Source organism: Myotis yumanensis, unplaced genomic scaffold (assembly GCF_028538775.1).
Source record: "Myotis yumanensis isolate MYYU_CA2020_CCGP unplaced genomic scaffold, mMyoYum1.0.hap1 SCAF_7, whole genome shotgun sequence".
Lineage (NCBI taxonomy): Eukaryota > Metazoa > Chordata > Mammalia > Chiroptera > Vespertilionidae > Myotis > Myotis yumanensis.
The window spans coordinates 13,363,724-13,386,733 of NW_027223758.1; the positions used below are offsets into that span (position 1 = coordinate 13,363,724).

General features: G+C 49.3%; 1 protein-coding gene and 1 pseudogene across 1 annotated transcript in view; both read left to right on the forward strand.

Annotated features, from left to right (window-relative positions):
- The window catches only part of ACSS1 (acyl-CoA synthetase short chain family member 1), a 56,825-nt gene that overhangs the window by 19,864 nt on the left and 13,951 nt on the right, over positions 1-23,010 (forward strand). Inside the window, exons 3-5 of the mRNA XM_070419804.1 lie at positions 16,646-16,845; positions 19,645-19,820; positions 20,197-20,349. Of these exons, the coding sequence (XP_070275905.1) occupies positions 16,646-16,845; positions 19,645-19,820; positions 20,197-20,349 (529 nt within the window). The remainder of the gene's footprint in view (positions 1-16,645; positions 16,846-19,644; positions 19,821-20,196; positions 20,350-23,010) is intronic.
- Positions 1,915-15,922, forward strand: LOC139014265 (FMR1-interacting protein NUFIP2-like; annotated as a pseudogene).

Here is a 23,010-nt window from a genome sequence, read left to right on the forward strand (position 1 = left end):
TCAGGAAATCTCAAGCTCACCCAGCTGGAAGGGTCAGAGGTAGAGTTTGACCTCAGCCTTGCCTGGCTCTTTGGCTGTGCGAGGAACCTGAGTCCCAAGGAGCACTAGCTTGGTGACAGGCTGCAAGGCCTGTGTGCAGAGCCTGAACTCTGCTGTGTGCAGATAAAATGCCCTTTCCTGATCAGGGCAATGTGTTCCAGATGTTGCCCTCCCCTCTTCTCTACCCCCCCCCCCAGCCCCCCAGGAGAAGCAGACACACATGAAGTGTTAATACCAGCTCGGAAGGAGGGGACTCACCAGTACCAGGGGCTCCAGGTCGCTGGGAGGAGGGACAAGGCCTAGTGTAAGGAGGAGTCTGGGCTGTGGAGTCCTGGTGTTACAGTGGGACAGGGAGAAAGCACACATGCTCGAGTGGCATTGCAGACCTCGGGGTGCTTTGGTGGCAAGGGGGCATCACTGTGGGCACCAGAGGAAGGGACAATGGGTGGGTGCTTCATGCTCCTCGGGACAGGTGCTGTCCCTGTCTCTCGCTCCTCGCCATTCTTTCTCCTGGCCCTCCCTGTGGCTGTCTTGGACCCCATCTGCTGTGGCAACAGCAGGGAGTTGGGGTGGGTGAGAGGCTTGACCATTTCCTGTCAACAAGCCCAGTTAAACTTCCCCTTAGAAATTTGGAGCGAGGTTTCTGGGCCACTGGCAGATGAGAGGATCGGCATGCTCCCTGTCTGGGCGGCCACAGTCCCTCTGCCCCTGCTGCTGCTTCTTGGAAGGCGGCCTTGACCGAGTTTATGCAGTGTGGGCACGGAATTTAGTAAAGGGTGTAAGGGTCTCGCTGATGCAAACGTTTTCAGAAGTTCCCCGTGGTCTCCAAACATGCCAGAGCTTGAGTGACGTGTCCATTCGGCAGGATCTAAAGCAGTGTGATCCAGCTCAGATGTGCCTGAGTCTCCTGGGAGGTTTCTAACAACACAACACCCAGACCCTGCTTGGGCCCTGAGCCAGGATCTCCTGGTGGGGCCTGGGGATTCGCATGTGCAAATGCATCTCTGGTCACATGGCGAGACAGTATTTGTCAGGATTTAGTTGCAGAAAAGGGAAGTCACTGCCACTCTTTTAAGCAGAAACAGAATTTATAGCAGGTGCTTACAAACCCACCAAGGAGCAGCCTCTGGCAGACTCCAGCCCTTGCCTCTGGGGCAATCAGAATGCACTCACGAGACCCACAGACACTGCTGAGCTTTCAAACACATTGTTATGGCTTTGGTCTAAGGGTCAGGAAACCACGATTATTGCTGGCTCAGTTGCCTCTTGCAGTCAGTGGAACCTCTCCAGGAAAAGCGCAGCATCTCCTGATCACACTGGGTGGCAGCAAGACAGCAGCCCACCATGCAACTGCTCCTGCACGCAGCTACCTGGTGCAACCTGAGGCACCTGCACGCCTGGATGTGAGGCATCTGAGGTGGCGGATGCACCCCTGGGAGGCTGGCCTGGATGTGGAGAGAGTGCCATGGCAGTTGCAGGCAGGGTGGGTTTGTGGACCCAATTCCAGCTGATGCCTGGGTGGTTGATTGTTGCAGCGTGGGGACTGGGCCTGTACCTGCTCCAGTCCCAGGCTCTTGGGTGGGGCCTGGTCATCCCTCCTCCCGGTGCAAGTGACGAGGACCTCTGAACCCTCCTTTGTGCACCACAGCTGTTCAAGTTCTGTTCTAACTACCAGGCTCCAGGCTTTACCTGTAACTAAGTGCTTCCACCAGGGTGGGCCACGGTCACGATGTATACTTGTTGTAGGCGCATTGGCTATTTTCCAGAAGGATTGTTTGTTATCCTCACATTACAACGCCCATTATTTTTCTAACCCTTACAAGTAAATTATGGATAGTTTTCCAGTCTAATGTTTCACATGAGGAAGTCTTGGTCATGTTCGCAGCTGGTGCAAATGAGGGCACTTTTGTGGAACTGCAAAAGGGTGGTGCAAGGCCTGGGAGGGCTCTGGAGTACGGGGAGCTAGTGCCCTGGGACCGGGCTGACCGAGCTGCACAGCCAGCTACAGTGGTCTGTCGGGGAGTGTACCGGAGAGTGCTTTCTGCCTCTGACCCGAAAGGTGGGAGTGGGGACTGTGGAAGCCCAATTTCAGTGCCTTAAGCCCAGGGACAGGGGTCTGTGGCCTGGAAAAGAAAAGAAGGTGACTTAATATATAGATATCTAATCACGGTTTTGTACACCTAAAACTAATATGATATTGTATGTCAACTATAATCAAAAGTAAATAAAAAAAAAAAGGCAGGGACTGGGAGTGGAATAAAAGAGGCATGCATCATGTTCCTCTCATTCCTTCCAAGTGAACAGTTTTCTTTTTTAATATATTTTTATTGATTTCAGAGAGGAAGGGAGAGAGAGAGAGAGAGAGAGAGAAACATCAGTGATGAGAGAGAATCATCAATCGGCTACCTGCTGCATGCCCCCTACTAGGGATTGAACCCGCAACCGGGCATGTTCCTGACCGGGAATCCAACCTTGACTTCCTGTTCATAGGTCAACGCTCAACTATTGAGTCACACCAGCGAGGCCAGTTTTCTTTTTTTTTAACTATTTTTTTTTAATCTTTGAGTTACAGTTGACATACCATATTATTTTAATTTCAGTTATACAACACAGTGATCAGACATGTATATAACTTATGAGTGATCCCTCTGATAAATCTGGCATCCATCTGACATCATACATAGTCATTACATATTGACTATATTCTCTATGCTGTACTTTACATCCCGATGTCTATTTTGTAACTACCAATTTGTACTTCTCAATTTCTTCTCCTTTTTACCCTCTCTCCACCCTTTCCTTTCCAGCAGCCATCAAAATATTCTCCATTTCGCCCTAGTTGGTTTTGCTCAGTAGTTAGAGCGTCGGCCAATGGACTGAAGGGTTGTGGGTTCGATTCCTGGTCAAGGGCACGTACCTCAATTGCAGGCTCAATTCCTGGCCCTAGTTGGGGCGTGTGCAGGGATGCAAACAATCAATGTGTCCCTCTCTTTCCCCCTTCTCTCTCCCCTTCACTCTCTCTCTCAAAAAAAAAAAAAAAAAAAAAGTGCCCTGACCGGTTTGGCTCAGTAGATAGAGCATCTGCGTTCGATTCTGGTCAAGGGCATATACCTTGGTTGCGGGCACATCCCCAGTGGGGAGTGTGCAGGAGGCAGCTGATCGATGTTCGTCTCTCATTGATGTTTCTGGCTCTCTATCTCTCTCCCTTTCTCTCTGTAAAAAATCAATAAAATATATTTTAAAAAAAGTCAATGGAAAAAAATATCCTGGGTTGAGGATTAAAAAAAAAAAGAAACCTTCTGTCTCACTCAACCACAGTCTCGGCTGGTTTTTACAGCCAGAAGCTGTGGGGACTTCTCTTTTCAGCACTGAAACCCTGGGCTGGGGAGCCTGGGGTGAGGCTGGGACTCTTCTATCCTCAGGGGGCACCTCTACAGCTGAGATGTCCCTGATTTTTTTTTTAACTGCCGGTTCCACGTCTCTGCCCCTCCTACCAGTCTCCGTGTGGCTTCTTCTCTGCGTTTTTTAGTTATAGGGCTTCTGTTCAGCTAGACTTCAGCAGTTCTCAATGATAGTTGTTCTGTAGTGTAGTTGTAATTTTGATGTGGTCATGGGAGGAGGCAACTACAGCATTTACCTACTTCGCCATTTTGACTGGCAGCCCACACAGCTGTCATTTTTATTAGCAATTATGTATTTATTATTAAATGAGTAATTATTAAATAAAGTGACTTAAATAATAACAGTGATTGTTCTTGTGAAGGAAGACATTGGTTGCAATGGCCTTCTGGGCCAGCCTCCGTGGGGAGTCACAGGCTGTGTTGGGGGTGCTGAGGGAGCACAGGATTGGATCTGGTGTTATAGGGGCTCCTCTTCCCAAGTCCTGGCCAGTCATTCAGGAGGTCATGCTGGTAGCTGGAAATCGAATGTGGTGGGACTATCTATTTACACTACAAGAACTGGCAAATGCTATAAATCAGGGCTTTCTTCCCTGAGAATGTTGGCACCGCAGTGGACTACATGAGTCATTCCTGTTAGCAGTTTTTCTCCAAGCTGCGACCCAAAGGCCAGGAAAACAACCTGGGCCAGAGGCAGTCACACTGAGTGTGCCCTCTGGATCCTCACCCACGTGGCTGTGGCTGCCAGAGCAAACCGGCCCCACTTACTTTCCTTCGGGGGTTCACTTCTGTGGATTCCCCTCAAAGCCTGAGAAATAGAGCCTCCCTCATCTGTGTCTGGTCGGAAACTTTCCGTGTGAACCTGATATCAAACGAAGTGGGGGGTCCTCTTCCCCACTGTGTGTTGTGGGGGAGGGGGTTGCACTTCTTATGATATTCTGAGAAGAGAATTTTCTGGGACTCGCATGGGGGAACGAGTGATTTTTATTTGTGTGGAATGAAATCCCTGCGTTTCCAAAGACCCATATCCCTTAGGTCAGTCATAGAGGACGTGTAGCTGGGATTTCAACAAAGCTAGACGCAAACCCATTGTCCGGAGTGTCCTTTGCATGGGGGAGCCAGGTCCAGCACAGCGTCAGGTCAGCTGCTGTCCATTAGTCCTCGTGTGTGGGCGAATGCAGGGGAACGGGAGCAAAGGAGCCCACAAGCCCAGAGTCATGTGAGTCCCAAGAGAGCCAAGAGCACAAGAGCCAAGAGCACAAGAGAGCAAACTCCTTTGTTGAGGGGGCTATATACCCTAAATCTTCACCCCCCCCAGTGTGATTGACAGCAAACACCTTCTTTAGTCCTCCCAGCTTTACTGGGCATTCGTCTGTCTTCCTTTTGTCCGGTCTCCTTCCCCCAGTGTTTTGCAGGGAACTTGCCTATGTCTGGCCTTCCCTTTGCTCCTTTCCTGCTACTAATAACTGGTTGATTACAACGGTATCAAGCCCACTTGCTCTGTTTTGTCGTTGCTGTTGTGGCCCAGTGGACTTGCGTGGAGCACCAGAGACCCACCAGATCGCACGTGGGCATGTAAACCTGGAGAGGGACCGGAACAACATTCTGTGGCATTTTCCCCTTTAACCACAGGGAAAAGTGCATGTATTTATAAAGTGAAAACCAACATCCTCTCTCATTTTCTGCCTGGGAAAGATCATCACTTCTGTGCTTTCCTGGAAGGTAAACAAGCCTGCCGGGCAGGGGTGAATGTCCTGCCGGGACACCAGCTGTTTTCTGGGCTGGGTTCCAGGCCGGAGTCCACCAGTGTCTCTCGTCCAGGCTGCCAGCCTGCAAGGCGCCCCTGGAGCATGGGAACTGGCTCCTCCCTCAAGTGATACGAGCGGGCTTTCTTCTAGAAAGGAAAGAACGTCTTTTCAGGGGACAAGACTCTGGTTGAAGGCCAGTTGCTGGGGTCAGACGGGACATGGGCCCAGCCGGAAATTAGGCATTAATTAGGGAGGAGGGCAGAGCTTTTCTGAAGTCTTACGGTTACTTCCATTGCACAAGGCTTGTCTAGAGGCCAGTGATATGCTAGGCTGTGTCAGAGTAGGAGAGGGAGACTTGGGATGTGGCATTTGACCTGGACAGGCACAGGGAAACCACCCTAGGACAGGTGGTCCTGAGTGTGGAACCGAACACTGAGTTATGAAGGAAAAAGCTACCCCCACCCCAGTTCTCCTTCTTCCTGATTACAAGAAAGGCTGGATGTAACTGCAGTTAGCAGACTTTCAACACTTCCTAATTTCTGTTTTGAATGGGTCAGCTTCAGGTCCAGAGCCTTTAGTTTATTCTTAAAATAAATTTACATAGCCCAGTTGAGCATCGACCTATGAACCAGGAGGTCACAGTTCGATTCTCGGTCAGGGCACGTGCCAGGGTTTCGGGCTTGATCCCGTGTCGGAGGCAGCCAATCAATGATTCTCTCTCATCATTGACGTTTCTGTCTTTCTCTCCCTCTCCCTTCCTCTCTGAAATCAATAAAAACATATTAAAATATAAATTTACATAAAAATACCCCCCCCCCCCCCCCCCGCCCAAGAGCTAAACCAAAGAACTTATATACTTATATGTATAGCCCATGGACACAGGCAATAGGTAGGGAAGACCTGGGGGTGAGGGGTAGGGGCTGGGAGGAGGGGAGTAAACAGGGGGGGGGGGGGCGGAATTGGAGATATCTGTAATACTATCAACAATAGAAAATATATTTAAAAATGCCCCCCCCCCCCACACACACAATGTTACATATATAACAGGGGTGGCAGATGGCAAAAATCCAGAAGTACAGGCACCTTTGCCATAGAAAGTGAGCAGTTCTGATGCTGAGGGTTATGGAGGAACTGGTTGAGAGAAGACCCTTGGAGCCAGGCCTAACCCTTTCAGTTGAAGAGCCGTGAGAAAGCCTGTGTGCCTCCCTGGAAAATGAGGGTGGGGTGATGATAGGCTGTTGTGAGGGTTAAATGGATGTGCAAAGGATTCAGAGCAGCACTGGGCACAGGACATGCACTTAATAGCAGTTGCTGTTGTCATTCCATGAGCAGGAATTGTGATGGGGGTAGGTCGATAGGAGGAGGGTGTTCTGGATAGTAACACATGGGGGCTAGGGAAGGAGCCAGCCCCTCGATGCTGAGGAGGTAGGAGATGACGGGCCTAGAGAGGAGGTCTCTTGTGCTTTAGTTGGTGGCAGGTGTGGCTGGAGGAGGTGGGGTTGCTGATGGAGACTGTGGGGTGGTGTAGTGGGTGATGGATGGGTGGGGTGCACAGAGCATGGAGGGGTGAGTCTGTCTGTCTTCCCTCCAGCCTCTCAGAATCACAGGCCACAGGCTGAGTGAGTGCCAGGAACCGGCAGACTGGTAACAGACCTGACTGGATGATGTACCCTTTTCAGATCCACCCCCTCCCCAAGGCGAGGACTTCCCAACAGCCCCTGCCACAGGGACACAGCAGGTGGGCCGTGTAGGCGAGGGCTTCATGCATGGCATTCACATGCTTGTGAGGCTCACTCCCTCTGAGTCAGTGGATAACACAGACACAGTACCTGCAGCTTACACAAGACCAAACTGGCATTTGCATCCTCCCTCCTGAGGAGAGGCACTGGAGCTGCCCATCTTCTATGAAGGAGGCACCGATTTTCACTGCGTTTCCTTTTCTGCCACTTTCTGCAATAATTGTGTCTGGGACCTCGTATTTGATCCTTGTCTTCAGTCGGTTCCAGCTGCTATAACAAAACACCAGAGACCGGGGTCCTGTAAGTAGGAGAAACTTATTTTTCACAGTAGTGGAGTCTGGAAGTCCACGTTCAGGCGCCAGCGTGGTTACATTCTGAGGTTCTCCTCCTGAATCAGCACCTTCTCACTGTGTCCTTGCATGGGGGAAGGGGTAGGGGAGCTTGGGGGGGGGCCTCTTTTATGAGGGCACTAACCCCACTCCTGAGGGCTCCACCTTCATGCTTAATCACCTCCCAAAGGCCCCTCCTCCTAATACCATCATCTTTGGGGGCTAAGGTTTCCACATGTAAATGTGGCGGGGGGGAGGGGGAGACACAGCAATTCAGACCATAGCAATCTTCACAATCCCTCTGGAAGTGGGCCTTATCATGAGGCCATTCAATAGATAAGGCAGCTAAGGCCTTAGGGATATGGGGAGCTGGAGTGGGGACCCCATCTCTGGTCAGATGTTATTTGGCCTGAGGGACAAACTCTGAGTCCAGTACTTTCTACAGAGCATAGCAAATCCTCAAGGAAAATACATTTTTTGTAAAGAATTTGGAAAACAGGTTGCTGTAGTGATCCCCCATTCACTGGCTGACCTGGCATCACCAGTGGCAGTTCAGCTCTTGTGTCCTGTGAAGCCTAAGTATGCCTGGGACCTTCCTTGGAAAATAGCAGCTTTGGGAGTTTTTCCGTGTTTAAGTGTGGCTACTGCTTTATATTTCACTGCAACTTTTGTTTACTAAAGGTCATGGTCATGAAGTGAAAAATGATGTGTGAGGAATTTGGTACTTGGTTTATGAGCCCATTCAGCTGAATTTCCCGAGCCTCTTCTATTCTCTCAACAGCAGAGTGAGCAGATTCCATCGCCACTATATCAGATTTAGTGGCCACAGTAATGTTGGATCAGAGGAGTCTGCCAGCAGGCAGGGCGTTCTGAGAGGCGATTCATGAGCCATCTCCATGCCCTGCCTGGCCTTCTGTGTTCTCCCGGTGTGAATTAAGTCCTTCTTCTGTGTTCTGCTTTCCCAAGCCAATCCTTTCTTCTCTCACCACCGTTGTCTCTCAGAAATGGTTTGCTGAAGAGAATCTCAAATTCTAGAGAAGTGTCGCGGGGAAAGATGAGCGTTTTTTCAATTGTTTGCATCTGGAACACGGAGTTAACCCTTCCCCTGTAAGCGCTCGGCTTAGAGAAGAGAAATAACTGTCTATGAAGTGTTTTGTGTCTGTCACAGGCCTTCTGTTCACATATCAACACAATCACCTGGGTTTAATTCTCTTATTGGCAGAAGAAAATGAAGAGGAAAGTAGCTGTGAGTTGGTTTATTAGTGGTGGCGGTCCTTTCTGTGTGCTCTCTGAAAGGGGCAGGACATTTACCTGCCAGTGTGACACTGAGGTGATGGCAAACCTCGCCCGCCCGTTCTCGGTTCGGCAGGTGGAAGGCACCTGCAGGTGGACAGTGGTCAGGGTTAGAGCACAACCTCAAGTGACCCTGGGCCTGCCAGGCTCTTGTCGTTTCAGGCTTACCTGCTGTTCCCATTACTTCAACAAATACCTATGGAGTGTCCTGAATGAGCTAGGCTCAGTTCTATATCTTGGGAAGGAGGCAATAAATCCCCAGTTTCTGCCTGAGTAGAGATTGTACTCAGTGGGTACGTCAGAGGTAAATCAGGCAGCTGGTGTTTATTTAATGACCACTAAGAGCCAGAGTAATTTTAGGGAGTGAGCAAATCATGCATTTCCCTTAAATACAAGATCACACTGTACATGGCTTATCTTACTTCCCTGGGCTGTCATCAGGAAAGAGCTAGGAAGGAAAGATACTTTCAAATAGTAACCATGAAAAAAAAAAGCTTTATTTAAAGACAGATAAATAGATGCCGGTGTATTTCTTTCTCTTTCTTCTGAACTCCACTTCAATGTGTCTTGCTTTGGACTGAGCTGGACCCGGGGTGCCTTTATACCACCTGAGCTGGGGCAGGTATCATATTGGTTACAAATACTTATAGTCAAATGATGTCTTTAGGATAGGATGTTATTCCCAGTGGATGCTTAGGAGTTAGCTATACAAGGTCTTCTTCCTTCCCCGCAAGGCCAGTCAGCATTTTACTGGTGTTAAGCACCATGCACACAAGGCCACATTTATGTATCTGGTGACATTATTTGCATATGCCCAGGTTGAATCCTTGGCCCTGAGGCGTCTACATGGCAGACGAGTTTAGATATCTTGCTCAGTACCTGAATAATAATTGTCATATTTCTCTTTGCACTTGAAAATATAATTTTAAATAATTTCAGTGCCATCATTTTTCAGAAAGTTGTGCACAACCATCCTTAGAAAGAGACCACAGGCCAGGAGGCAGCCGGTGCTGCCTGCAGTGGCAGCCCGAAGCGCTGGTCACTGCGTGGCTGTGTTATCGGTCCGATGGGGAAGCAGTAGCATTTCAGTTTGCGGAAGTCTTTGAGAAGGCATGAGTATCCACAAACATGCGTTTGAACAATCTCTGAGGACTTGGAATAACAGGATAATTTTAATAACATTTATGTCTTAATGTTTTGAAGACTTAGGTTCGCTCACCATATTTTCCAATGGTTTAAGTCTGGAGGTGATTGCTACTGAAAAGCAAAAGTTAAAAATGGAAAATCCAAGTTCAAAAAATAATGGGTTAGCTGGAAAGATGAGTAGAAATTGAAACAGAAGTAGAATAAAATAGGGACAAATGGACAATCGGGAAGGTCTGCTTTAAAAGAATTCTCTGACCAATGTAGGAAAGCACTGGTTAAAGAGTAGCTGTTCCATGTATTGGGGGATGGGGTGGATTAGTGAACCCACTGAATTTGAGCTACCTGTGTCAGGAATTAAAATATTAAGATGCTCTTAATTTACATGGTTAGGTAGAGTTGAGGTCTGTGGTCTGGGTACCTTTATTCTGAGTACCATGGGCATATACCATGGAGTGTGAGGTACATTTGATAACTTAGAGATATCTAGAGAGTGAAAGTGGGATCATGGAGGCCTGGATGAGAGAACCTGGGAGATGAAAGGCTTCCTGGGATAGTGGTGAGTATTCAGAAATTTAAAGGGCTATCATTGAATGACAAATTAGATTTGTTCAGGGCAGTGTTAAAGGGCTGAGCCAGGACCAAGGGGTGGGATTTGAACAGCTACAAATCTTGGTCCAATTTTAGGAAGACTGTTTCTCTACTGAAGTGACAAAGAGGCAGCCCTGTGAGGTGTTGACTCCCAGCAGTGTGGTGTTGAAGCAGAGGCTGGACTGCTGTGATCAAGAATGTGACAGTGAGCCCTGGACAGTGTGGTTCAGTGGTTGGAGCATCAGCCTTTGCACTGAAGTGTCGTGGGTTCAATTCCCTGGTCAAGGGCATGTTCTTGTGTTGCAGGTCGATCCCCAGCCCTGGTCAGGGTACGTGTGGGAAGCAACCAATGGATGTGCCTTTCTCACATTGATGTTTCTCTCTCCCCTGCCCCCTTCCACTCTCTCTGAAGATCAATGGAAAAAATATTCTCAGTGAGGATTAACAAAACAAAACAAAAGAATGTTACAATGACATTTCTAAACCCTGGGGAGGCTGCACCTTCTGACCTTGAAGGATTCCTTTGACTTTGAGGTTTATGGCTTTGGCAGAGTGGATAGGAAGGGGAGTGAGCTTAGAGATATACTTGGATCAAATTCTTTATCAGAAATTTCTCCTCTGGATGCAGCAGGATTGTGCCTCTCTCCCCCAGGCCCAGCGCCAGCCCCTGGGCACATGCTGAGTCCCCTTGACCCTCCAGGGGACACAAGGGTTGCCTCAGGGTGATCTCCAGACCCTCCCCCAGAGCTAGGGGTCAACTGCCCAGCTGTGACAGCCAGGCGGCGTGTGCCCTTGTAGGGAAAATTCACTCCTTCGTTTCCCCTGTGCTGCCTTGCTCCTCCTCCCTACAGCCAGCCTTTCCGGAAGGCTCTCCCTGCTGCCTCAGCGTGTGTCACCACACTGAGGTGATAATGCGCTTCACACTCTCGTGCATGTACCTTCATTTCCCCTATCAGACCTGTGCTCTTGGAGGAAACATTCCTTCTCATTTCCTTGTCTGATGCCCCCTCAGCCCCATGATTCCTAGAAAGGAATTTTTAACATCTTGGCAGTTCGCTAAAGTGAGTTAGCTGATTTTAGTCATTTTAGAAAATGATTTCAAACAAAGATATCTGATGGGAAAGACAATGCCTCCTGAACGTTTGGCAGGGTCCCAGGTGGGTGATCCTTCTTATTTTTTTTTTTTAATATATTTTATTGATTTTTTACAGAGAGGAAGGGAGAGAGATAGAGAGTTAGAAACATCGATGAGAGAGAAACATCGATCAGCTGCCTCCTGCACACCCCCCACTGGGGATGTGCCCGCAACCCAGGTACATGCCGTTAACCGGAATCGAACCTGGGACCTTTCAGTTCGCAGGCTGACACTCTATCCACTGAGCCAAACCGGTTTCGGCTGATCCTTCTTATTAATACTTGTGACCGTTACATGAGGTGGACGTGCCTGCTGTGTCTCAGGTGAGAAGGGTGAGCTCCCGTGCTTGTGCAGTTGCTGTAGAAACTAACGCCGGCTTCTCTGTGGGAACAGTTTACATTTGTTTCTTGACTGCAAACTGCTGCCTTTGGCCTGCAGGATGACTGGATCTTGTCACCATTGACCTGTCACTCACACTCCGGCTCCATCTCCCTGAGCACTGCCCAGAGCTATGGCCATGGCACCTGCCCTGAACCTGAGGTTACTCTCTGCGTCACTGACCATGGTTGCCGCTTCAGCACTGTCGCAGGCCATCCCAGCCTCCTCCCCTGGATGTAGTCGGCGTGTTTGTGGCCCTGGATTCTGGGGACTTCAGTGTTGGGAGATGTTGGGGGACTCTTTCTTACATCATAACATTTGGCAAGTGGTGGGTGGGGTGCTAGTGAAAGGTACCTTTGTCCTCCTTCCGAAATCTTTAAGGAGAAAAGATGAAATCTCACAGAAGAGGCGAGCTGGAGCTGCCTGGGCAGGAGTTGCTGGTGGTGGTTGGGGGGTGGGGAGGGCTTGGGCTCTGGTTCTCATCTGGTCTCCTGTATGATGGCTGTGGGAAGAAGCAAAAGCCCCCTGCAGGTCCCTGCCTGTGGTGGGGACCTTTCATTTTTCTTCTGCTGTAATTTCCTGCGCAGCCTCTTGTTGAGTTTTGCCTTTCTCTGTAGCCCTTTCCTTGATGGCCCTTTGAACGGAGGGGAACTATGAAAATGTTTCTAGGGGCTTGCAGAGCTTGGAGGAGAGTCTGACCTTTGGCCCACTGCTGGCTGTGGAGGCCACCGCTGCCCCCTTGGGGCCTCTCAGAGCACTGCAGAGGCAAGGGTGTGGTCCTGCCTCAGCCAGAGAGAGTGTCACCAAACCCTTGTCAGTCAGAGACCCCACAATAGGGTCCTTCTGCCCAGTGTTGCTCACAGCAGGAGAATCAGACCATATTCAGTAAAGCAGAGCAGAAACTTCATTCTTCAACTGAGGCACAGAGAAGGGCAAGCTTATGCTCTAAAGACACCTTCTCTTGGACTTGAAGATATTAGGAGAGTCTTAAAGGGTTGGTGGCGGGTAGGTGGGTTCAGGGGTGAGGATTTCTGAGAAAAGGGTGGAGAGAGCTAGGAATTGCAGGGGAGTAGGTACAGCTTCTAAACAGGTGGGGAGTAGGTTCAGCTTCTAAACAGGCTGGGAACATGCCTGGCCATACGTCATGTCTCATTCCTGTTAAGTCTCCACGCTGGGCATGATTTTTAGCATGCTAACGGAGGGGAGCTTGTCAAAAGGATGCTCAGGAAGGGGTTGCCAGTGCCATCTTGGATCCTTCCAGTGCAGACCAGTTTCTTAGCTGTGGTCTTGGGCTTTTTATCTGGTTCTTTCCTGCAGGCTTAGTTCCTCCTGGAATTTCCACCCTTCCCTGACTTGTTCAATAAGCTCTTACTAGGGGATATGTTGGAGAATAAGAGAAAACAAGAAAGGCCAGCTCAGATCCTGACGGTACAACAGCCCACAGCCTCAGCTAGGAGTCCCAGCCACAACCTCAACACCATTACAGCCACTACCATCTGCCCAACAGCAGCAGCAGTGGCTGTACCACCACCACCGTTATTATTTCTACAGCCATAACCACAACCGCCGTCACCACTACCTTCACCAGCAGCCTCACTAGTACCTGCAGCATGGAGCCTAGCTGCCCCAACACCCAGCCGAATCAGGTGAAACATGAGCAGAAACACGCCCTGTAGCAGCACCAGGAAACACCAAAGAAGAATACAAGCTGTGGTAAACCAAATGGAAATGCTGGAGAAAGAGAAATATCTTTAAAGAAGCTGAGTTCCAATGAAGCTACCAGCCCTATTGCCAGGGTCCTCAGTGGTGACCAGCAAGTTGTAGACACTAATCTGAATCAGACGGTAATAACCAGTGCCTTTTGGAAAGCAGGAATTAAAACCAGGAATTTTATTCAGAAAAGCAGTATAGACAAAAAGAATGGAAAGACTTATGAAAGTACATCTGAAGAGAACCCCTCTGTAGAGGAGTGATCTTGTAGTAATTCCAAATGGTGTTGTAACAAATAATTCTGGCTGTATGACTAATGGTTATATGGACAAAGGAACAGATAATGGTGGTAGTGGATCTGAGAGTGGATATACCATTCCTAACAAAAGGAAAGCTAGGCACAATAGTGCCAAGGATTGTGAAAAACTTAATTTACTAGAGGCCCAGTGCACAAAATTCTGCATGGGTAGGGTCCCTAGGCCTGGCTGGCGATCAGGGCTGATAGGGGCCTTCCGGCTGCCAGCCAGGGCCTTCCTTCATTCTGCACCACCCCCTGCTGGTCAGTGCACGTCATAGCGAGTGATCGAACTCCCAGTTGAACCCTTGAGGGGACACTTTGCATATTAGGCTTTTATATATATAGACTAGAGACCTGGTGCACAAAAATTTGTGCACTCGGGGGGTCCCTCAGCCTGGCCTGTGCCCTCTTGCAGTCTGGGTCCACTCGGGGGATGTCCACCTGCTGGCTTAGGCCCGTTCTCTGGGGGATCGGGCCTAAACTGGCAGTCAGACATCCCTCTGGCAGCCCGGGAGACCTTGGAGGATGTCCACTTGCCAGCGGGGAGCAGGCCTAAGCTGCAGTCAGACATCCTTAGTGCTGCTGAGGAGGCGGGAGCGGCTCCCGCCACCACCGCTGTGCTGGCAGCCGTCAGCCTGGCTTGTGGCTGAGCAGAGCTCCCCCTGTGGGAGTGCACTGACCACCAGGGGGCAGCTCCTGCATTGAGCGTCTGCCCCCTGGTGGTCAGTGTGTGTCATAGTGACCAGTCATTCCCAGTCATTCTGCTGTTGGGGTCAATTTGCATATTACCCTTTTATTATATAGGATTAGTATAGGACAAAATAATGCAACAAGAGACCAGTGTCTCAACCTTAAAATAGGGACTTGAAACTCTCAATCCTGACTACGGTGAGCAAGAGGGAAATCGAGCAGATGGTTTGAAGCCCATCTTAAAATATGAAACTGGGCCTGGAGGAACAAGTCAAGGAATACCTGCTGTGGACGATATGTTGCAGAAAGACTGATATTAAACCTGGTGTGAGCAGAAAAAGTTTGATGATTGGCTCAGAGGAAAGCGTGCTTCTGCTGTTGCCTCCAAAGAGGCCTCTTGGGCCCTATGTAAACCTCCCCCAGTTTTTCCGGTGAACAGCAGCAGTGCTAAACTAGTGCCTAAAATAAGTTATGCAAGTAACATTAAGGAAAACCTCAACAAAACTGTACAGAACTCTTCTGTGTCACCACCTTCATCTTCATCCTCTTCGTCATCTACTAGGAAAACTCAGACCCTGTCTTCAAGTTGGTTATCCCAGGTTCCTGTGTCAGCGCTGAAATCTGTTACTTCGGCCAGTTTTTCTAATAGCTCTGTATTAGCAGGGACTGATGAGGCGTGTCTTCTCCAGGGCTTCAGCCACGGCTAACTACTGTTGCTGATATGCTAACACCCATCTCTCCGGGGACTGATTCAGTTTCTCAAGACACGAGTCTAATTTCAGCAGCTGTTGAACAAATTAAGTCTAGCCTTTTTACTTCCCCTTCAAATATGCAAACTGTGCTGTTGAGCACAGCACACGTGGGCCTACCCTCTCAGACAGACCAGCGTAACCTGAGGGATAGCTTCCAGAATCAGTGGGGTTTATCACTTATACATGAGCCCAGTGCCGGCCCTGAGACTGTTACTGGGAAGTCATCAGATCACAAGGGATAGAGGTGAGATTTCAAGGGGAATGTCCTCCACTTTGGTTTCACGGGGTGCTGAAATAATCCCCTCAGGAACTGAGCATCCTGAGTTTCCCAAGGCTTCCGAGCTGGAAAAGTGGACTTGTCCTCAAGTCTGGGTAGCATTCTAAAATCTGGGGCCACTAGTGAGTGTGGAGCCTAATCCTTGGAACCCAGTCATATAGATGAGTATGGGAAACAGAGTTTATTCTTGTATTATCGTTTATTGAAATATTTTCCATACCGAAACTATAAACCTACTTTTGCCTCACCCTGTATGTATGCATGTGTATGTGCATGTGTATGTGTATGTATATACACACTGCTGCTTTTCTCCCATTTCCTGCTCTACTCCAGAAAAGTAGGAAGTCTATGGACTACCATAGACTCTGATTGGGCTGGTTTAGGTCATGTGCTAACCCCTAAACCAATCAGTTTGTTCAGGGAGCTGCAGGGTTCTGATTGGCAGGCTGAGCCTCACAATAAGCCTGGGAGTGGAGGGTGGAGTCATGTGTGGGAGGGAAGAGGTGTGGGCGAGTGGGCCCCTAGCACAGTCTCCATCCCGCTGCACCCATTTAGCACTTAGCATGAAGAGAAATGGGGTGCTCTCACTGCCCACCAACACTGCTTCGGGGCTGCGTGGAGGGTGACTGCCCTACCTTCCCTTCTGGCTCACTGTGAGTTTACAGAGTTGGGGGTCTGCTGCGTGAGTTTGGGTTGGGACCTTGCCTGGCAAGAGCCTTCCTTGATGCCATGGACTGTGTTGATGAAAAAGACGGGGCCTTGCATTTTTCCACTGTCTTACTTATGAAATCTCTATTTTGGAGGTGGATGTTTTAAGAAGTCTCAGGGATATGATGATCTAGGCTTTGGATGCTCACAGTCTTTGAGAATCCATGCCCTACATGGACACAAGGACAGTCATTTTACCTCAGCAGTGTGATAATGAGTCTTTGTCAATACCTGTCTACAAAGTTAAAAACATTATTTTCTAAAAACAACCTCACCATGCAATAAGTATTTGATTGTCTGCTATCCTCTAGGCACCGGCTGTGCGTGTATACAGTACTTGCAGAATTATTCCACTCCACATTTTCTGAGTTTTGGGCCTCCTTCATCTCTGATGGCCTTCTCTTCTCTGTGCCACAGGGAACTGTTGGAGACCACGTGCCGCCTGGCCAACACATTGAAGAGGCATGGAGTTCGTCGAGGGGACCGTGTGGCCATCTACATGCCTGTGTCCCCACAGGTTGTGGCTGCAATGCTTGCCTGTGCCAGGATTGGGGCTGTCCACAATGTCGTCTTTGCTGGCTTCAGTGCACAGTCCTTGGCTGGGAGGATCAATGATGGTAAGCATGTGGCAGGCAGAGGGAGCTAAGGAGGAGCCCAGAGCCCCCTGGTCCTTGTTCCTTGGACTTAGAGACAGACATTAATAAAAGTCACACAATTGACAGACACTACCACTCAATGAGCATTTGTTCTATGAGCTGAGATCCAAGTGTGATGGATTTAACCAGGTGAGGAAGGGAGGGAAGATTCTAGGTGGAGGGAACAGCATAGGCACCAGCTGAGTGGTGAGAGGAGTACGGTGTGCCCGAGGACCTGGAGGAGGCTGGTGCCACTCCAGAGGAGAACTGATGAGGCTGGGGATGTACAGGTAAGGTCTCAGAGGTCAATAGTTGGAAGCCTTCCAATGTGAAGTATGATGAGGGACCATCTCTGGAGGCCTAGAGTCAGGTATGGAAGCTTGTGATGTATCTTTAAGGCTTTAGTCTGCAGGTGGGTCAGAATTTCCAGAACAATAGCATCTCCTTCCTTTTTTTTAATGTCAGAGTCCAGTGTTTGCATGGTGCCCCATGTCCATGCAGTCTGAACCCTGCTCCAGTGAGATTCTAGAGAGAGTCCTTGAGCTGGCTCCCCAAGGACGGTGCCAAGTTCTGGGGGCCATTGGAGTTCTGACATTTTCATAACCATTTTAGGATCAACATTTTCACTTCTGCCTTCTCTACGTCACCCAGACTTCACTGCACATGCGCCCATCTTCCCCTTTGTTGGACCCCTTCCCCCAGTAATCTGCAGGGAATGGACTGGTGAGCATGTGGACTGGGGAGTGTAAAGTTGCAGCTCCCTAGTGAAGATGACCATGCTTACAATGTATGGCCTCCATGTTGCTTTCTTTCTATTTTAATTTTAGCTAGCTAATTACGACAATAACACCCTGACACCTTGATTTTGGCCTTGAGACTCTTAGGACAGAACCCTGTGGAGCTCACCTGGACTGTAGAACTGTGAGCTAAAAAATTAGTGTTTGTGCCACAAAATTTATAGTAATTGGCTATGGGAACCATAGAACATTAATACAGATGCTGATACCTGCTCAAAACCCAGGAAGGTAAATTGAATTCTCTCAAAGCGTCAGGCTGATCCTGCCTGAGCCCCAGTGCTGTGCACTCACCCTGTACCTGCTGCCCAGCTATGGGGAACCACAAGGCGATATGTGCTCCCCACGCACCTCCTCGGGACCAAACCTGTGCACACAGGCTCCTGCCCTGGACAACTAACTACCCAAGTAGAGGCTTTGGGCAAATGAGGTCCAGGAGTGAGGCATGGGCCGTGGAAGGCTGGGGAGGAGCTAAAACCACATTACAGGATTGTTTAGCATGTTGGATGGGACAGGCCCATGTTTTCTCTTGAGGAGAATGAGGGAGCGCTTATTTGAGAAGGAGCCATTTGAACCTTCTGGGTCATCTCCCTTCTTTTCCTGAAGGGAGCTCACCTGGACCAGTCCCAGTTTTGGGGGATGTAGGCCTGGAGAGTCTCTGACAGGTTCTATCCAACAGAATTTGTTTATACAAGGTGATTGATTGTGAAGGTCCGAGGAGGAGCGATGAGTCAGGATCTCTGATCCCCGTATAGACCCTGCTGAGTCATCCAGCTGCAAAGGCCTGTGTAGAGAATTCTCAGGTAGCCCTCACGGCTATGTCATTTCTAGGGCTCTTGGGAGGAAGAAAGAATGTGGATATATTGCTTGAAATTGCTTTTCAGATTGAAAAGCTGAGGGAGATTGGTGCCTTAGTCAGGGCTCCCCTGGAAGCAGACCCTGAGATGAGAGTTCAAGTTCATTTGGGAAGTGGTCCCGTGAAGTGCTACAGGGCAGTGGGAGTGAGGTTTGGAAGAGGAATCAAATAAAAGCAACTTTCACAGTGGATGCCCAGAGCTCAGTCCCACAGGGAAACCTTGTAATTTGATGCAACCACATGTGTCAGGATAACCCCTCTACCCAGGGACGAGGGAGCTGGGTATTTATATTCCGGTTTTTGAGAGTCACTTGTTGAGGGCTGCTGGAGTCGGGGTTCTGCCTGTGGCTCCCAAAGAAGCCCTTGGTGCAGAGTGACTAAAAGGTTAAAGTGATGTGCCTATAGGGGCCCCACCAGCCTATACTGGATGGTTGTTCCAGGTTCTTCCTTGGGGAAGTAAAAACCCACTGTAACTTGATTCCTCCAGGTCCTCCAAGTTAAGGGTGCAGTGTGAGGTTCATTTCTTTGTGGTCCTGAGGCCTGGTTGTGTTTGTACATGATTCCCTGCTCTGCCCCCTCTCCCCCTCCAGGTTAACAATGGAAGCTCTGGTTAGTCTGGCATTGCCGCTGACCTGGCTGGGTCATTAAAGGGCACTAGTAAGCCTGGGGGGCCTTCCCTGAAGGTGAGGGCAGGGGCCAGCAACTCCTGGCATTCACCTGGGGTGTCGTCTCTGAGATAGTGCACAGGACATATTGGGGCTCGCTCTCTGGCTGCCCAGCTTTCTTAGTCTCTGCTCCTGGTGGCTGTGGCTGGGGGTGATGTGACGGCCTCTCATCTAGGAAAGCTGCCGGGCACGTGGAAGGACCGGTGGAAGGCTGGGAGAGTTCAGCTTCAAAGTTACTTGTCTCCACTGACTTCCTGCTCCTCCTCAGAGCTGGGAAAAGGCCCAGAGCTTCTATATTCTGCACAAAGATTGCAGAGAAGGCACACCCTTCACTGTGTTGCTGACTCATTTACTCAATATTGGACTTTATCACCCCCCTGTGCCTGGAATGTGTGTCTGCCGGTCTGGGCTGTGAGGGTCAGAAGTGGAGAGGAAACTGATCAGAAATGTCTGTTGTCTCTGTCAGCAAAGTGCAAGGTGGTTATCACCGTCAACCAAGGACTGAGGGGAGGACGCGTGTTGGAGCTGAAGAAGATAGTGGATGAAGCCGTGAAGCACTGCCCAACGGTCCAGCATGTCCTGGTGGCTCACAGGACGGAAAACAAGGTCCCCATGGGGAAGCTGGATGTCCCCCTGGAGGAGGTGGGTCCGACTCGCTTTGTACAGTTCGATGAGGAGAGGTTATTGTTGGGTTATCTGGGTCTGAGTCCTGTCAGATTGTAGATTTGAATCTGGGTCCCCCTGAGATGTTCCGGGCGGTATTTGATGGCCTTACATCTGGTTGGGAAGATGGAACTCCAACACTACAAACAGTGAAACAGTTGATGTAACAGAAATGATTGGATTCATCCTTTTATTTTGCGTCTTCTCTGTATCTGGGATGGAACTAGGTTAGGGAAGATGAGCTCGGATCCCGTCCGCGGAGTCTCACAGCAGCGGGGAGAGGTGTTCCCAGGGGCGCTGGATGGACGGAGAGGCTCACTGCCCTGGGCGGGGCTGTTTTGTCTCCCGCTTACAGGCCATGGCCAAGGAGGACACCGTGTGTGCCCCAGAGAGCATGGGCAGCGAGGACATGCTCTTCCTGCTGTACACCTCCGGGAGCACCGGGAAGCCCAAGGGGCTCGTGCACACCCAGGCGGGCTACCTGCTGTTTGCCGCCCTGACGCACAAGGTACGACCTTGGTGGTGGGCAGAGCATGGGTGGTGCTCACCTCCCTGGTGGGATAGGGCAGGGGGCCAGGTGGGGCTGGGTGTAGGGCTAGAACTCCTCCTGCTGTAAAGCCGTGCCCGGGGGTGTGGGGGGCTCACGTGTTCCCGCAGTGAGTGTGCTCGTCGTGAGCAGGGCTGCTGCGAGTCGCGGCACTGGCCCAGTGGAGTGGGTTGGAAGGGGGGCCATGCTCTTGTTTTTGCTGAAAGAGTCCAGGCCCCAAACCTGGACTCACTGCTGGTGTTTAGCCCTTTGCACCTGTGCCTGTGTCGCCCATTGGCTCGAACGCCTGCAGGAACCGGGCCCTCGCCAGCTCTGACGTGCTCGCTGGTGGGGCCACATTCTGATGCTCAGGCCCAAGACACTTTGGCCTGCCTGGGCCCCTTCCTCTATTAAATAAATGTCCAATATATAATATATACTATTATATTTTAAAACTTCTTTTAAACTTAAAAGATCATATTTTTCTCCTGATTTTAAGAGAAAATAAAACATTTCCATGAGCCCCTAAAACTATCGTGACCTCTAGACCCTGCCCATTGGGACTATATTTTAAAAGTAAAAAATTCACTTTGATAAAGAAACTTAAATTGAGGACAGTATGTGGAAATTATAATATTACAGTAAGCCATCTTGAGGGATTATAAAGCAAACTCTATGACACGTTTTGTTATTCCAATCAATCAGTTTAGAAATCAGTACTCATGTTAATGTTGGTGGAGGATTGCAGTGTCACATGGCATCCTTGGTTGCTTTGGGAAGCGGCTGACATTTCCAGGTGGAATTAGGTTTCAATATAACATCTGTGGACCAGACTCTCTCTGTTGCAGAACCAAAACTCAGCTCCATCAGGTGCCAGCAGCAAAGGGAAGTGACTTGAAAGCCCAGGCCCATCCAGTCAGGGCTTGGACACTGTCCTGGGTCGTGGTATCTTCCCTGCCTCAGCCTTCTTCTAGGTCCATGAGGTTCCCAAAAAGGCTATCAACTTGGCTTCCCCATGGGCCAGAGGGAGCCTCCACGATCCCAGTCATTGTGGTCAGGGTGGGGGTGGGGGTGGGGGTGGGGATGGGGGTGAAATATGCTGATTGGCCAGGCGGGGTCATGTGGGAGGTGAACTTACTGAATGAAAGTGGATGAGGAGCAGGTGCTGGGCCGCATGCACACAGCTTCCGTGTGGCAATGTCCAGGTCCCACTGGTGGCCACTCACACCAACCGTAAGGATATGAAAGTGAGGCGGAAAGACAGATGTGGGACAGAACCAGGCTGAGCATACAGTGTGTTACACTTAATACAAACACTTATTAAAATAGTGGCCTCTGGCTGCTGGGTGACCTTGAGCATGTCACAGAACCTTTCTAGACCTTCATGTGCTCATCTGAAAAACCCCACCCTTTCTCAGTTCTTGGTAGGGAAGTTATATCATGTAAGCAAAAATACTTTGGAAAATATAAATAAACACTGAGACAAAATACCAAGAAAGTCACAGAATGAATCAAATTTTTTCCATCAATTTATTAAAAAATTAATATTAGGGAAGCTAAGGTGAGAGATTTATTATTTTATTTTATTTTTGCATTTTTAAGGTGTTTTGCATTTCCAGGAAATTACATACATGAACAAAAGAAGTGTGGAGATATAGGGACAAGCACCATCTTTTGAATTTTTTTTCAATACAATGAGATTTTGGGGGGAAGTATTAGTAATAGAACCTTTGAGCCGTCTGTAGATAAGAGTGTGTGTGTGTGTGTGTGTGTGTGCATGTGTCTATGTATGTGTGCACCTGTGTTTGTGTGCACATGCAGAGGATATTAGGGCAGTTGGTTTCTTCAGGGAAAAGGACATTTGACTCTGAAAGGATGATGGGAATGTGAACTGGTTTGGGGAATATTAAGTCTTAGAAGCTGATGATGCTTGAGGCATTTCTGGCCTTTTATTCTTTAACGAGTAGCCCTGTGCAGGAGTCCGTGTGCCAGTAGCTCACTGCTGCTCTCCAGTAGCTCTCCGCCCACTGCCCCGCCCTCCTGTAGCTCCCCCCACACTCCTCCTCCCGCCCTCCCCTCATAGCTTGCTGCCCTGCCCCCTCCTGTAGCTCACTGCCCCATCCTCCTGATGACCCGTGATCCGGTTATGCGGTCGGTCATTATGCTTCAAGGCGTAATGACCGTTAGCATATTATATCTTTATTATATAGGATTTTTTTTTTTTGCAGTTTTTAAGGGTTTCAAAAAATTGTGGCATAACTTGCCCTGGCCAGGGAGCTCAGTTGGTTATACTGTCAACCTGATACACCAAGGTTGTGGGTTCGATCCCAAGGTTATGGGTTCGATTTCCAGTCAAGGCATATACAAGAATCCATCAATAAATGCATAAATAAGTGGAACAACAAATCAATGTTTCTCCCCCCCTTCCTCTCTCTCCCTAAAATAAACGAATTAAAAAAAAACTACATGTATAAAAAATAATTTTTTAAATTGTGGTATAACAATGCAGAAAGATGCCCTTATACATACCACTCGATAAAGTATTCCCTGTGAGTACACACAAGCATGGGGCATCTTCAGCCCCTGCAAGGCCCTGCCTCGCCCCTCACATGCAGTCCCCCGGCAAGACCAGCGCTAGTGTGG